The sequence below is a fragment of the Rissa tridactyla genome, chromosome 4, assembly GCF_028500815.1.
Source record: "Rissa tridactyla isolate bRisTri1 chromosome 4, bRisTri1.patW.cur.20221130, whole genome shotgun sequence".
Taxonomy (NCBI): Eukaryota; Metazoa; Chordata; class Aves; order Charadriiformes; family Laridae; genus Rissa; species Rissa tridactyla.
The window spans coordinates 55,283,241-55,299,942 of NC_071469.1; the positions used below are offsets into that span (position 1 = coordinate 55,283,241).

At 36.1% G+C, this 16,702-nt stretch overlaps 1 protein-coding gene across 8 annotated transcripts in view; it reads left to right on the forward strand.

Annotated features, from left to right (window-relative positions):
• PPP4R4 (protein phosphatase 4 regulatory subunit 4) overlaps nt 1–16,702 on the forward strand; it is a 109,021-nt gene that overhangs the window by 28,908 nt on the left and 63,411 nt on the right. For 6 of the 8 annotated variants that reach the window (XM_054198886.1, XM_054198889.1, XM_054198888.1 and 3 more), the window contains exons 4-7: nt 6,239–6,386; nt 7,085–7,158; nt 9,310–9,416; nt 12,141–12,248. In XM_054198886.1, the coding sequence (XP_054054861.1) occupies nt 6,239–6,386; nt 7,085–7,158; nt 9,310–9,416; nt 12,141–12,248 (437 nt within the window). Of the gene's footprint in view, nt 1–4,470; nt 4,569–6,238; nt 6,387–7,084; nt 7,159–9,309; nt 9,417–12,140; nt 12,249–16,702 lie in introns of those variants that run through there. The other 2 variants (XM_054198893.1, XM_054198894.1) reach the window with 2 other exon arrangements.

The window sequence follows — 16,702 nt, forward strand, 5'->3', positions numbered from 1 at the left end:
TGTTATAACGGGTTGGCTGGATGAGGGGAGAGCCGTAGATGTCATCTACCTTGACCTTAGCAAGGCTTTTGACACTGTCCCCCATAACATCCTCATTAGGAAGCTGAGGAAGTATGGGCTAGACGAGGTGACAGTGAGGTGGATCGAGAGCTGGCTGAGTGACAGAACTCAGAGGGTTGTGATCAGCGGCACTGAGTCCAGTTGGAGGCCTGTAACGAGTGGTGTCCCTCAGGGGTCAATACTTGGACCAATTTTGTTCAATATATTCATTAATGACCTAGATGAGGGGACAGAGTGTATCCTCAGCAAGTTTGCTGATGATACCAAGCTGGGAGGGGTGGCCGACACTCCAGAGGGCCGTGCTGCCATCCAGCGTGACCTGGACAGGCTGGAGAGCTGGGCAGAGAAGAACCTAATGAGGTTCAACAAAAGCAAGTGTAGGGTCCTGCACCTGGGAAGGAAGAATGCCAAACACCAGTATATGTTAGGGGCGGACATGCTGGGAAGCAGCTCTGAGGAGAAGGACCTGGGGGTCCTGGTAGACAGCAAATTATCCATGAGCCAGCAGTGTGCCCTTGTCGCCAAGAAGGCCAATGGCATCCTGGGCTGCATAGGGAAGACTGTGGCCAGTAGGTCGAGGGAGGTCATTCTTCCCCTCTACTCTGCACTGGCGAGGCCACAACTGGAGGACTGTGTCCAGTTTTGGGCTCCCCAGTTCAAGAGGGACAGGGAACTACTGGAGCGAGTCCAGCGTAGGGCAACCAAGATGATTATGGGACTGGAGCACCTCCCTTATGAGGAAAGGCTGAAAGAGCTGGGACTCTTTAGCCTGGAGAAGAGAAGGTTGAGGGGGGACCTGATTAATGTTTACAAGTATCTAAAGAGTGGGTTTAAGGAGGACGGAGCCAGGCTCTTTTCAATGGTTCCCAGCAACAGGACAAGGGGCAATGGGCACAAGCTAGAACATAGGAAGTTCCGTTCAAATACAAGGAAAAACTTCTTTACAGTGAGGGTGACAGAGCACTGGAACAGGCTGCCCAGGGAGGTTGTGGAGTCCCCTTCTCTGGAGATTTTCAAGACCCGCCTGGATGCAGCCCTGAGGGATGTGCTTTAGGCAATCCTGCTCTAGCAGGGGAGTTGGACTAGATGATCTCTAGAGGTCCCTTCCAACTCTGAAGATTCCGTGATTTCGTGATTCCGTGAACATCACGAAACACTTTTACTGTGAGGGTGATGGACACTGGTACAGGGTGTCCAGAGAGGTTGTAGAGTCTCCATCCTTGGAGGTATTCAGAAGCCATCTGGGCATGTTCTGGCTCTAGGCGGCCCTGCTTGACCAGGGGATTGGACAAATTGACCTCCAGGGGACCTTTCCAGCCTCAACCATTCTGGGATTCTATGAATATCAGACATCACCTTTTAACTTCATGTATCTCCTGAGACTTCTGTGATCCCAGGAGACTCCTATTTCTTAAGAGGAGCTGTTCCAACTTTTTTTCTGATTATTTAAATTCAGCAAATGGCCAGTAAATTCAGAAATAGCTGTCCTCAGAACTGAAGATTGGTGTAGACTGACAGGTTGTCTAGAATGCGTTACAGTACTTCATATTCTGTGCTATAAGATGCAGGTCAGTAGGCATTTTGTTTATATGTGTGTATAAAAAAAAAATGCTTTGAGAAAAAGAATGACTTGAAATTGCAAAGTAATCAGAAACCATTTAACTTACACCAAGGTTCTTCGGTTACTACCACATGTTATTCTGACATTCATAACACATTCTTTCCTAAACCAACCTACTGGTTTCAAGAACAATTTGTTGATTATTTATTTATTTATTTATTTTCTGTTTAACACACTGAATCCATTTTTATTTCTGGTGTTTCTGCTTTGAGAGCAGAGTTCTTCCTGAAATGAAGGAGTAATAAGAAATGCTGGGGTTTTTTTATGCTTGTTTGTCAGGGTGTGGAGAAGTGGTAGTCTTTCCCTCTCTGTCTTTAATAAAAAGGATTACAGTTTTTGATTCTAGTCTTATTTTTTTTTATATAGGGATGAAGAAAAAGATTAAAAGGATGATTAGCATGATCAGGGTCTAGCGCCTGGAAAAAATTTGTATGGTAGGAGTTGGAGCTCAATGTGTTTAGATTAAGCGGTACTTAATTACTTTATAAAAGTATCTTCCTGCATAATGTTAAAGGACATTCAACTGAAAACAGTGTATGAAGAAAGAAGAGTTAGGAATTGAAGACAGAAATATTAGAAACGAGGCAGACAATTTTAATAATAAATCTCATCAATCTTTGAGCAAATAACTGAGAAAAGTAGTGTGTTTTTCATCTTGCGGTGTCATTTAAATCCCAACCGAATGCCTTCCTAGATGATAAATTAAATGAAACTTGAGTTAATGGGCTCAAGGCAGATGTAAAAGAGGGAAATATAATGAGGTCAGTCTAGATTTAAGTGTTCCTTTCAGGTTTAAGCTTTATAAATTAAAAATTTCTGGAATATGTATGAGTTAAATTTCTTTCTGTGGCTGTGCTTTTATAAAGCAGGTTCTTCAATGGGGCTCTGTTATCTAATTTAATCTTTAATAGAAGAACCCACGTTATACCCATGTTCACTACACTTTTAACTGAAAAACAGTATTTGGCATCATTAATTGCTTGACCTATTTTTTTTTCTTATCCTTATTTTTATTGGAGGAATAGTCCTGACCATTAAATGGAAACTGTGATAGTCTTACAAAGGCATAATCAAACTCAACTGCGTTTAGAGTCTTGCAAACGTAGTCTGGCATTGCAGGGAAATAAGCTGACTTAAATTACAGCACTTGGTTTCACTTCTGTAGTTGGGGAAAAATAATTTATGAATTCAAATTTGCACTTGAAAAACTAGTTATGTAGTAGTTTCAGGATGCTATTTAACTAATAGTATTGTCACCATGTAAAGTTAGGGAAATCAGTGTACTTATTTAGCATAGCTGCAGAAACCCAAAAGCAAAAATAAATACAGTTTTTATTAGAGCTGAGGTTAAAACAGATAGAGGAAGAAATAAATGCAATGAATGTTCTAGCTCGATACATTACAAATTTTATTTCACTTATGAGAAATTGATAAGCCTGGTTACTTTTATAAATAAGTATAGAAATGGATATGCAAACTTATTCCTTAAAACCTAATTAAATTAAAATTATATCAAAGACCCTTTATGTATTTAACCTAAGTGGTTTAGGTCTGAGATGAACAAAATCGACATACAATAAATACATCAATAAATATGCCAGATCTAAGTGATGATTAAATTGGGTGTCAGTATTTTGGTTATGCTAATAAAACAAATATGTTGTATATCATTTAGATGTTAATGTAGGCATGAGATTATAAAATATATTCTTAAATTCTGCAGTTAAAATGAAGTGACATCCTTGTATGGATTCTTTTGCCTAGAGATCCCCACTCTCTGGATTTCTGCATGCACCTCCTCATGAACCGTGGAAGTCAGTGAAATGCAGATTTAGGGAAAGCTTAGACATTTGTCCCAGCATTTCTTGTTGTGCACCAAATGGCTCCTTTCAGATGATGTTAGTACTATTTTCCCTGTTTTCCATCCTTGGGCACTGCCACCAGATGCCGTGGAGGGAGATTGCAGGTGTCTATCTGATTGACTAAGAAGACATTCTTCCAAATGCTGTGATTGCAGAAAACTATGGCTACTCTTGTTGATGTCTGTACATCAACCTTTATTCACCGCTGTCTAATTAGTTCCAAACTAATTTTCACAGTTACTTATTTCCTTAATATATCAGTCTCCCTTTGAAAGCTTTTGCTTTTTTTCTAGTTGATTTTATAGTTTAAGAAGAGGCGGGGTGATTTTCACCCTGTCTTATACCTAACATTGATTTTAAGGTCTGTCCTCATTGTATCTTTGAGCTTCTGTAATCTCAATTATTTCTGTGTCTTTCTAGTCCTAAATGAAGATTTCTGTCATATCAATGCATTTACTAAAATGCTTGACTCTGTTTCTGCTTGCAGCATTCTTTCAAGAGAATTCTGTTGCCGCACAACATAAAGTGCATTAAACTAGAGGTGAATTTTCTGTTTTCCAATTCATGGAATAAGCCTTCTAAATTTTGCAAATCTTGATGCCTGAGTTTAACTTGTAGGCATTAGGATAGTTCAAAAACATGCTAATACCCTTAAATTCCATTAAATACACTTGTCTGAATAAGACAGGAAAAGCTTTTTCCTCCAGAGGGAGAATCTGTGGAGGATCCATGTGTAGAAAAATATATTACTCTCTAAATAAATAAATTTATATTAAGTAACTTTAAGTCACTCGAGTTCAGTGAAACTGGAATGAGAAGAGGAGACCCATACATTTTCGTATGTGGAACAGTACATTTCTGAGTGCAAACTTCAATGCAGGCAGGTGTGTAAGCAATCTAGAAATTTACATTTCAATGTCTCCCGAGGTCCATGAGGAGGCACATCCAGAGAATGTGTTCTCACACATGATTATCCAGAGTTGTGTGGATCTGTGGAGGAGACTATTTGGAAACTTTATTTAATGGTAAGTAACCCTGTTTGCATTGCGTACAAAATGATGACATACATAAAAGTGAATTCAGCTCTGTTATGTTCTGATCTGCAGTGGTGTCAGAGCATCTACAGTGTGTAGATAGTTCTTTCAGTTATTTTGGGGATGTTTTTTTGGACAAGCGCAAGTCAAAATCCCAGAACAGCATGCATGGGTATTTTGATCCCAGAAGCATTCAGGTTACAAAATTGGTAGGTGTCCTTATTCTTGGCTGTACTGTTGTAGTAACAATGGAGGATCAAGGCCAGAGACAGGCTATGGAGATAACAAGAGGGTGGTTTCCGTGGCTTTTGAATATTTTGTCACACTTGGATTGGTAAACTGCAATGCTTTTTCTTTTTTTCATTTGGGGGAGCAGGGGCAGAGAGAATGCAGTTACAAATATACACGGCTATAAACTGAGACAGCTGTTGAGAGAATAAGTAATGATTCTCTTTGAAATCAGATAAGCTAAAAATTGTACATTTGCATGCACAAACTGGTTGACACTTGTGTAATGAAAACTTCTTGTTCTTTTGCTTTGAAGTAAGCAAAGTCTACTAAATAATTTCTCAGGTGTTCTCTGCAAACTCTATTTTCTCAGTAAAACTCCTCTACTATATAATACTTAGGTGCATAATGGATATTTTCTTAATCTGGTCTAGGCTGACTTTTTTTAAAAAATAAAATATCAGCTTATTGTTGATTTTTTGAAATGCAATCTGAGAAAATACTGTTCATCTCAAACACTTTACAAAAAGAAGCAAACCCACATATATAAAGTGTTAAATAGGAAGTACGGGCTTTAAACTCTTACCGAGTTTGGAATGATTTGTAAAGTGAGTGTAGTGCTTTAGTAGTAGAATAATGGACTTTATTTTCTCATGAGATAGATACATTTAGAGAAGTAAACAAATGGAGTGTTCAGCTAGTTGTTAGATGTGTGCATACAATGAATGCTATGTCATAGATTGCATCTTGCAAGCTCTGTCATGTGTGTAAATCTGAAATTTTAAATTTCCTTTTTGTTTAATTTAAAAAATTTAGTAATATTTCATTCCCATATTATCTTTGTTTAACTTTTGAATTGATGCTTGTAAATACAGGCTAATTAATTATTTTCTTATATGTTAAAGCTAAGTACTAGTAAATGCTGAGTTACCTAGATAAATATTCTAGTACATCCTGCTTTATTCTTAAAGAGTATAGATATATACACACATTTTCATTTGTGTTCCATGTTAGTTGGCAAGGGATGAAGTTTAAATTGCCTTCTGCTATTTTAGTATCTCTCACTGGATGAAGGAAATATTTCTTTTTAATTCATGTACATTAACAGCAGAAGTGAAATTTGTTGGCTGGTCTGTTTTTACCTCTCATTTTGTAAAGTTGAAAAATCCACACGTATGCATCTATGAAACTGAAAGTACAAATAAATTATATAAACTATAATTAACTATTTTTCTTAAAAGTTCATGCTATATTATAGGAGATTTGAATATCTCCAAGTAATTGCTGTTAAAAGAAAATAATTTTACAGCCAAGTTTGTAGTTTATCCAGGTTGTTGCACATTCACACTTAAAAGTCAATGTAAAAATTTGAATGTTTTTTCAGTTCATTTCTGCCTCATGCTTTAAACTGATGCAATTTGTTAATTTTACAGGAGGTGCTGCATGTTGCAGGAGTGGAAATGCAGTTAACAGCTGCTGTTTCATTTTTGACTGTTCTGCAAGAGGAGTCGGTGTCCATTCATACCTACTCCCACTCCTTCCTACACATCATTCTCCAGAACCTGGAACACAGAGATGCAGGTCAGGGCTGTGCAATTATGCTGATGATTGATTACTTCTGTATGTTTATGTTTGTTTCCATAGTGACTGTACAATAGAGTGTAAAGCAGTGAGTGCAATCAGTGTGACTTTGTTTCTAGATTTGCGTGAATGAAAATATTTTTGCATGCTGACCACTTACATACTGATATTTAAATATAATTATGATTGAAGCAAACAAAAACACTTTGTCTGAAGGACTAAATCCTGAAGTTGTTACTGAGTCCGAGCTTCTACTGAAGTACTGGAATTTTGTGACTGAGAAAAATGGAGGGAGGATGGCTGACATTTCTTCTGTGAAGATTAGTTTTTCTAACTTCTTTGACGCTATTTTTAGTATACAAAGGAAAAAAAAAAAAGGCTGCTTTTAAAACCAGAAAGTTTCAGTGGGCAGAAGAAAAGAATATGCTTCTAAATGAGAGAAATCCTGTTTTCAAAACAAACAGGTTAATTATTATTTTTTTACTGGAATTGAAGAGATAGAAGAAATGGGGACAGAATTTGCTTCTCACCTATCCTACTTCTTAGTTTGAAGTCTTGAATGTTCATTTAGTGGCTTTTAGATATATCGCTCCTTGAAGAGATGCATGTAAAAAGTGAGAACTAATTTTGTGAAACTGATGTGTGTTTTCCTATACTCATATGTACAACATAACATATAACCCATTTCTTTCTAACAGGTGTCAGCAATGCATGGCTAGAAACTCTTCTTGCTGTAATAGAAGCTTTACCAAAAGAGACTATCAGACACGAGGTAATGATATTCTCACACTTATGCTAACAACAGATTAATAATATTTTGTAAGATTGTAGTTCCCTGAAAGTCTCACTCACTTTAGTAAGATTTGTGGCAGTTCTATGCCTGTGAAAACAGTAATGCTGGTTGAACATGTAAGAGAGGAATGTACTAAAAGGCGAGACAAGAAGGTCACCTTAAAAATTTTTGTGTTCTTCAGCAGATAAAGACTCTTTACTGTAACACTTCCACTGCACTTAATATTCTTAGTAACATGTTTTCACATATCCTGGTTTGGTTTATGGGATAGTATCTGTGTCTTTATGAAGAAACTAGATTGTGTTTGCTACTGGATTAAAATTCTGGTTTTCACTAAATGGGACTGAACGCTAGGGATCCGTTTCATTGTGTATTTCAGTTGTTCTTCATGTACCAAAAACCTAATGCCTTGCAAATACTCTTAATTTTACTCTGTGGAGCTCAAGAAAGAGTAAGGAAATCTGTAATGAAGTCATAATGTCACTCCCCTTTACTCAGCTAATATATTTGGTTTTGTTTTAAGTATTCATATTTATATTTCATTGTTAAGTTTAAAAGCTTTGGAAAAGGCATAATCTACTGTGTCTGTAATTTAAAACAATATGGAGATTTAAACATATGATTGTTTTTGTAGTGTAAAAATGCTCATTAAAATTAGTGGGCAATTGAAATCCAGCACTGTTCACAAAATAAACTTCCAAGGGGTGAAAAGTTAGGTTGAAAAAAAAAAAGGGATAAATTACTCTATTCACCTCTAAAATCTAATTGGAGTGTAATTTTAAAGATGCCACTTAAATAAAATGGAGTTTCTCCCCTGATTTGTATCTAGGAACACATTTGTAAGTTTACACAAAAATTTGCTTTGGGACAATCACAACTGATAAAGGAGTGTTGATTCAGCAGCTATACCGAAACCTGAATATGAAAAGAGGCCTTTCATGTTACTTGGAGGATCTTTCTGTCAGAAAGCTTGGAATATTCTAGTTGTTAAGCGTTTTTTGTTGGTTTGTTTTTTTTTTTTTGGTAAGTAAAAATCAAAGTTCAGCCTAACACAGTGTCCTGTCTCTGGCAATGGCCACTTCATGGGAGAGACGGTGTCTAGGTCAGTAACTGGAGTTAGTATTACTAGGCATGGTGAGTTTGCTGCCATAGTTCAAAGACCAAATAAGTAATACACAGTTTTGTAGATAACTACTGATATGTTTCTTTATGCAGTGTTATAGTTAGAATCATACCTTACGTACTAATTCTAGTCTCCTTACAGTGGTAAGATTCTCTCACCTCAAAATTTCACCTGGTAAGAGGAGGAGAAAAATGCTTTCAGAATATTGTTGGACTTTCCTGCCCTGTGTATTTTCCTTTCGTGGAGCTCTGTGAAAGAGATTGAGTGAGGAACTGTGTCAGGCTACAGGAGATACCTCTCTGTAAAGTTCCTCTTGGCCTGGCACCTGGATTTCTGTAACTCTTTCTGGGCAAAAAATAATATATCTAAACATGGTGCTCTGCAGGCCTGCCTTTGGTTGTTTCTGTCACTTTAGAGGTGATCCAACAAATGGCAGCAGAGCTCCAATAAAGATGCAGGTTTTCTGTGTCTGTATGGAAATGAAACCTCTTTCCTACAGATCCCCCAAGTATGCGTAATCAAGAGGGATCATTGCCTCAAAACTTTGCATCCAAAGAAGTGTTTCCTGCGAAAACTTATGAGGAGGAACCTTAGAGAGGCTTCCTTTTCGTTTCTCTGCATATTTATTTCTTTTGTGTGCAGGAACATATTTAACAACTGCCGTTAAAATTGCCAGCTAACAGCGACAAACATTCATATACAACTTAGTCTCAAAATAAAGACACAAGTAGACAGGTGTAAAACTGTGGCCATGATGTGAATCGTAAACTGATATTTGGACCAAGGTACGGGTTTAATATGCTGTAATTAGCACTGAATATTAAATGTGGGTTTCCAATAGACTCTTAATGTACATAGGCATCATTAGTGTTAGTACTGATTAATTCCATGAAAAGGGTGGATGACATTTGGGATATGTTTTCCTAGATTTTTATTTTTTTTTAAAGAGGAATACATTATTTACTGCTCACATTTATTCTATTCCTATTTCTTCTTTTTTCATGCAGATCCTGAATCCACTTGTTTCCAAAGCACAGCTTTCTCAAACACTTCAGTCTCGCTTAGTTAGTTGTAAAATCATGGGAAAATTAGCTAATAAATTTGAAGCTCATATGTAAGTAGACTGTACATATATTTTCATTCCACAGTATACACCAGTATTTCTTTGTTAGTGGGCAAAAACTATTACAAGAAAAGTAGACTTTATTGCACAAAGTAAATGCTTTCTTTTTACAGATCCCTTTATCTGGATGTTAATAATAATAAAAAAATGTTCATTATGTAACTGGCACACTCAGACTTGCTGATGTTTATAACTTCAGTTTGTATGGTCTTCCACAGGTTCGGAGGGGTACCATTTTCATGGCGTTCTTCCCTATTGTTTTTCTTACTAGGAAATAACCCAAACAGTGGATTTCTCTGTAATTTACAGAGACAAAACACAACTTCAGCACCTTAGAGTTTCATGTCATAAAGAGAGGAATCCTGTTCCTAACTTTTTATTTGTCTAACCAAATTTAATGTGGAGATTTTTTTTTTTCTATCCCTAATTATATGGAGATGTATCAGGAGACACTATTGTTGCCTGATGATATCCAGCTCTTAGATTCAGTTTCTGTGGCTTTGAACCTTGGGTGCAGAACAGGGAAGCAATGGTGACAGGAAATCGGAATAACGTATCTGCCTGGAGCAGTTGGTATGGTGCATTCTTACCCAGTCTTATGATAGCAGGACCATTTCAACAAATGGGTTTCCTATCCAGGCAATTGGCAACATGTAACTTTTGCATTACAAAAGAAATCCACTGAGGGCTACTAAACGCACAGGAATCGTGCCTGGCTCAGGAGTCCGCTTTAATAATGATTTTCGTCTGCCCCAAAATGCAAGAATTCAGCATGAATTCAGCATGAATTCAGCATGAAAATGTGAACAACAGAACCATATGACAAGACATTTAGGAATAAATTTCTTTAAATTATGGGTTTTTTTCTTCAATAAAAAAGAACTAGGAGCAACCAAAAAGAAGCTATCTACACTTTAATTTGCTATGTAGACTACACTTGTTGGACATGCAAAAATTAATAAGCATGGTGAAATAGTTTATTTTGAGAATGTTACCAAAGCCTTTGTGTCCAAAGAAGAGCAGTGAAACTGGTGAAGGGTCTAGAGCACAAGTCCTGTGAGGAACAGCTGAGGGAACTGTGTTTGTTCAGCCTGGAGAAAAGGAGGTGAAGAGAGACCTTATTGCTCTTTACAGCTACCTGAAAGGAGGTTGTAGACAGGTGGGGGTTGTTCTCTTCTCCTAGGTAACAAGGACAAGAGGAAATGTCCTCAACTTGCACCAGAGGAGGTTTAGATTGGATATTAGTTAAAATTTTTTCACCAAAAAGGTTCTCAAGCATTGGAACAAGCTGCCCAAGGAAGTGGTTGAGTCTCCATCCCTGGAGGTATTTAAAAGACGAGTAGACGTGGTGCTCAGGGACATGGTTTAGTGGTAACTTGGCAGTGTGAGGGTAATGATTGGACTCTGATCGTAAAGGTCTTTTCCTGCCTAAATGATTCTATGATTCTGTGAAATCTTTTTATCTTCAAAATTTGTAGAATTCTGGCAGAATCGCAATTGCTTTTATTTATTTGATGTTATATTCTCATGAACATGAAGAGAATTTCCAGATCACTTAGAGTCTTCTGAGAAATTCTAGTAGCGTTAGCCATAATAAGTTCAAATAATCATACCTTCTTTTGTTGGGTTTCTTTAATATGATTCCTTGATGTTCAGAAATAGGAAACCCCTCAGATAGTAGTGCCATTTCTGTACAAAGCTACATGTTATGAAGGTGGCTGAGAATTTTCTGGGACATATCGATCCTCTGGTAGTGGGTTATGAGTGCAGTTCACTTTTACAAAGTATTTAAAAACTCCTGACCTTGGAATAGAACGTTAGTTTTTCTACCTTCTGTTCCACGAGCTAGTTAAAAACCAGTCTTTTGTGGAAGTAGTCCCTACTTCAGAGTGTTCTAAAGACTGCCAAGACTTTGCACAGTTTTTGAAACTTGAGGCTACATTTTGCTGTAAGAAGTAAATTAATTTTCACTGGGATGAATGGAAGCTGTGCAAGCTGGCTTGAAAATTTGCTTGTCTGTGGCTTCGTATCATTTCTCTTGAGTTTCACAACAACATAAAGATTTGGATAGAGATATTTTATGAATACTCATGACAGCATCTTGGGCAGTGAAAGGAAACACAATGGCTGATTTTGCCAAGTTACAGTATGTGTTTTTACTTAAACAGAATTCAAAATAGTTATTTTGTATCTGCCATTGATTTAACATGAATACTTGGGTCTACTTGCACAAAGGCATTGCAGTGCTGAAGCTTTTAATCTGAAATTCTTTTTCTACTTCCCAAATATCTCTTTGGTGATACATGCATACCAATGATGAGATATTAGAGACAATTAATTGGGATTTGCACTTCTATTTATATAATTCTTTGTATTCTTACAGTGGCTGTTCAAAAATTGTACTGAAGATGGTTATTAAATGAGGACAGCATCTCTAAGCCTACTTTTTTTTGTAGTTTTAAAAAAATTAGGTAAAATACGAGCAAATTGTAATTACTGTGAATAATCCTTTTCTGTTTTTTTATAGCACGTATTTGTCTGATGTACAGTATTCTTTCAGAATTGCAAATTTTCAGAAAAATCATTTGCCATATGTGATAAATAATTAAAAAAAAATGCCATTAGAAGTAATGTAAGGGTAAAATTTGAGTACTATGGAGTGGATTTTATATATCCTTGTTCTGCATATTAATAAAAAAATGTTCACATTTTTAGTATTAAAAGAGAGATTCTTCCATTGGTAAAATCACTGTGCCATGATGTGGAATATGAAGTTAGAACTTGTATGTGTCGGCAACTGGAACATATAGCTCAAGGAATAGGGTAAGTAAATTTGCATAACTGCTTCTAAACGCAAAATCTTTCTCTAGAATATTTAATGGTAGCCTAAAAACGCCTTTTAAGATTTCTAACAGCATACACAATGATGAATTTGGAGTGTACAGATGTGTTCTTAGGAATTGGCTGTTGACAGTTGGCTCTCTTCCATTTTCAGATTTTTATTTCTCTCTGGTAGTAAAATTGCTGAAGCATACAGACAGCGGGTTTTTTTGTAAATAATGAGTTCATCTATAGCTTCTTGAAATCTTCTCCGTTACTCACTGATGTCATTGGGCTTATTTAAAAATGGAAGAGGATTATGGCAAGTATTAGCAGTTTCTAATAACTACTGTGCAGTTTTTTTGTGAAAGGATGCTAAATGTGTTTTGTAAGCAAATTTCAGTTCAGTAGCAGCTTTTACTCATAAGCTTGAAGACGTTCAATATTGCACATATAAGAATAGAAGCCTGGAACTTTTATTTTAATGAATAAAACTCACACAGGATTGGTCTCTGGGGAAACAAATATTTTAAAATTCCATGTCTGTCCACTTGTTATTGTGTCAGGAAGAAAAAAAAAGCGGTAACTTCTGTTACAGCTTGAAGAAAATATCATGTGAGGTTCCCTGCGCTACGTTACACAGCAGGGACAGATTAGTTCTTACGAGTCCCTCTGGCTTTTAAAATTGTGAATTTATGAGAAAATTCAAGGATGAGGCTGAAACTGAAATGTAATTCAAAAGATACGGTAAATGTGCACTTCAGTTTGTTAGTAGTGATGTTTGTGGAAAAGACGCTTTCCTGTGGCTGTGGAATGATTTTTATTTATTTTTTTTTTTAAGTGGAGAATTATTTTGTGGTTTAGATTCTGAGTTAGTTTGTTTAAAAACAAACAAACAAACAAACAAAAACAACCAAAACCAAACAAAACACCAGAAATTCCTGAAGCAATGGTATTTACCTCTCAGCCATGGAATACTGGAAAAGTATATGTTCAGGCAGTGTTTTAGCTTACTCAGATATAGGGAATGAATATTCACAGCAAGAACTAAGCATTACTGCCATGTACTTAATTTAACTTTGCTTTGTTAAGGTCATACAGGATAGTAATTTCTAGATTCCTGGACAAACTTGTCTTTATTGCATACGAAATAATTTTATATGTGTGCTTTTGGCACCTCTTTTGCAAAGTCCTTGTCCTTCCAAAGTTCAAAGGATGCAAATAATGTGAAAACACAATATTACTCATCTCAGTAAAGTTACTCATTTGTTTTTGTACTTACTTTCTTTTGTAACAAAATGTAGGCTAGCACGGTAAATCATTTTAACATTTTCCATATTGAATGGCTTTGACTGTAAAAGAACTTGTGATTACAGAAAAGAAAGGTAGTATTTGTTAATATTGTTGATATTTGTAAAACTGGAAATTTAAAACACGTTTTACTAAATTGAATTACTGAATAATTTGAGCTTGCATTTATTTTTACTGTGTGCGTGTATCTCATGTATCTTAGTGTATCTTAAAATTTAATTCTCTTTAATGGAAGATTAAAGATGAGTGAAAGAGGGGACTCTGTTTATCTTCAGGGCGTGACTAGTTGGGTTTTTTTTAACACAACTACCGAGTTTTGAAGGAAGGGACAGTTCTAACTGTCATACTAGTTTGAGGATTTTTGATGTCACCAAAATGGAAATCCACAGAAACATATTTGCAAAGCATTTTTTTCCCCCCGCCATGATTTTTGGTCTTGATTTAGGTTGTTGTCCGGCCCTTTTCTCCCCTGACCCTTCCTAGGCCTTATGTTCTTGTCTATCATCTCAGTTGCTTTCCTCAGTCTTTTCTCATTTGTTATTGCTCAATCCCATGAGATTTTTTTCGTGTCTTATTTGAGATGCGGTCTGCATTGCCACGGATTCCTCTAACCTTTTCACTTCACCTCTGCTATAGTAAAGAGGTGAGAAGTAATCATATGAATTTGTCTTTGAAAATTATTTGTGACACAAAATACAGCAAAATTATTTTTTTTTTACATAATGTAAGTATGTTATTCTGAGTAAAATAACTCATATCTAGGCTATGCGTATAGTTAGAGAATATCCCTTTCAGATATTACTGAAACATTTTTTTATGTTTTAAAAATGTACAGCTGCACAGATTTCCTTGCCTTCTGGCTCCGTCTGTTAAGAAACAGAAAATGTTTTTGGTGATAGCCTTTAGGAAGCACTCACTGTTCATGTTAATCTGTGTGAATTTGCTTTCAGAAGTTTTATTTTACATTTAAGATAGGTATATGTACATCCAGGTGTTAAAATAAGAATTAAATGTGTACATTTAGTTCTCGCTCCTCCTCAAAAGGCTGTTTAACTTCAATGTATACTAACCAGTGTGGAAGAAGAAGCAAAAAAGTTGTTTTCACTTGTAACAAGATGGCTGTATCTTATAAGTGACCGTTTTGGAAAGGAAATAAAATTTTCTTCATTCTGTTTAGTGCCTTTGAAATGAACTAAATTGCATTTATTATACCTGGGAGCTGAAAGTCTTAAAACAAGGTAGATGTTATGCAGTGTCAAATGACAGTGTTACTGGCAGTTTACCCAGCCTTAGAATAGTGGTTTAATAGGGCTAAATACATAGTTATCAATTAATGGTCCGTTCTGTATATTTTTATTTAATTCTTTCCTCCCCAACTTTTATTTTTAGCATTAATATATCCATGTGCAGTGTTCTCTCTGTGAGGTTTTTGCCTAGTCCCGTCCCAACAATTTAGATGCTTTAATCTTTAGTCTCATAAAAAATGGTGAACTGTTGGTATTTTCGGTATGTAAATTAATGCAGTCTTTCATGTTGAGGATGAATAGGTAGTAGGAAAAATAATAAATAATAATAAAATAATAAATAGAAATAAGTACATTTTTAGGTAAATATTGAAGGCATAATATGGCAACAGCCCCAATGCTTATTTTTACTATTTAGTGATGTTACCACTCAATGATATCATGTCATTTTCTCATCATTTTATATGAATGATTGATCCTCTGGAATAACACTGTTAAGCTACATCTTGATTTGCTGGTAACAATAATAAACTCTATAAGGTTTGGAAATCGCTGCTGATGATTATAAACATTTAGAAGTGTTATTGTTCATAACAGATTACCAAAGGGAAAGCTGTAACTTGTTTAGTCTGACTGGAAGGGATATTTGGGGCATTTTTATTTCAGTAAAAATCTGGCAGCCTGGATGTTGTGATTAGTTTTGTATTAAAAATCGCGATGGAAATGAGAGTCGAAACTCTTCATTCGTGGTTGCTCAAAGTGTACAACCTGGTTTTGATTTTGTCATCTTGATTAATGCTCACATAGTGTAATTTTATCAGTGTTTCCCTGCAGTTTTATGTTTCGAGCAGTATAAACATTGAGGGCCAGATCCTTGGCTATTAGAAACTGCTGAGGTCCCATTCTTGAGACGTGGTGCTTAAAACAGCTTTCACTAACTGACGAGCAGACCAAGAGCTTGTACATGTGAACAGAACAAAGTGGGCTTTTTAACTCAAATGCAGACAAACACTAGACATCTTGATTACTATAAATAAATAATAATTTAAAAAAAAATGAAAAAAAAAAAGTGGAAATACTGTGTTTGTCTTCCCAGTTCTCGTTGATAGTAGGGCTGTAATCTCGTAAAACAATCAAGAATCAGTTGTATGCAGGGACATGGGAAATGGTGCTGGATGGTATCTTTTATATAAGCTATACTTTTGCTCCAAGACACGAATCTCGTTTCGTTTTATTTATGCCAGTCGCCTTACTGCGCGTATGTTTCTGTGTCAAGAGTATTTCACTGCTCCTTAGTCACCTCTCTGATTAAACTCTGATTTCTAAGTCAGTCCCCAATACAGCAATCCACTGCCAATGTATAGATTCAAGTTGTCAGGGCTGTCACACAGGCAGACAGGGCTAGTAATTACCAAGGCAAAAAGAGACAAGCGGAACCCCTTCTTCGTTACTTTAAAACAAGCCTAAAAGCTACTACTTGGACTAGTTGGGAAACCGTGTTTTCCATGAGCAGTAGTTGCTTACCCTCTGCAAAGGAGGCTTATCTTTGAAGCGTAAGATTTACAGACACTTCATTCCAACATGACTCATGTTTAATAATTTTGGGCTTTGGGCCATTGCATTGAGCGTTTTCTGCATCTTTGATCAGAAGAGTTTTCTTAGTGAGACAGTGAAGTAGCTGGACTCCTTTGAGTTTTTTCTTCAGACTGTATTTTCTCTGATTTATTTCGACCTAATTTGAATGCTTTTCTAGTGATGAAGTTTCGTATTTTAAACTTGGCTGACAAAGTCCTGAGATCGACTGGAGGTTTTACTTAATTTTCATTTCCTTACTACTTTGTCAAATTTTCTATCTTGACTACACAAAAAATATCTAAATGGGTATTTCAAGAATTCTGTTTT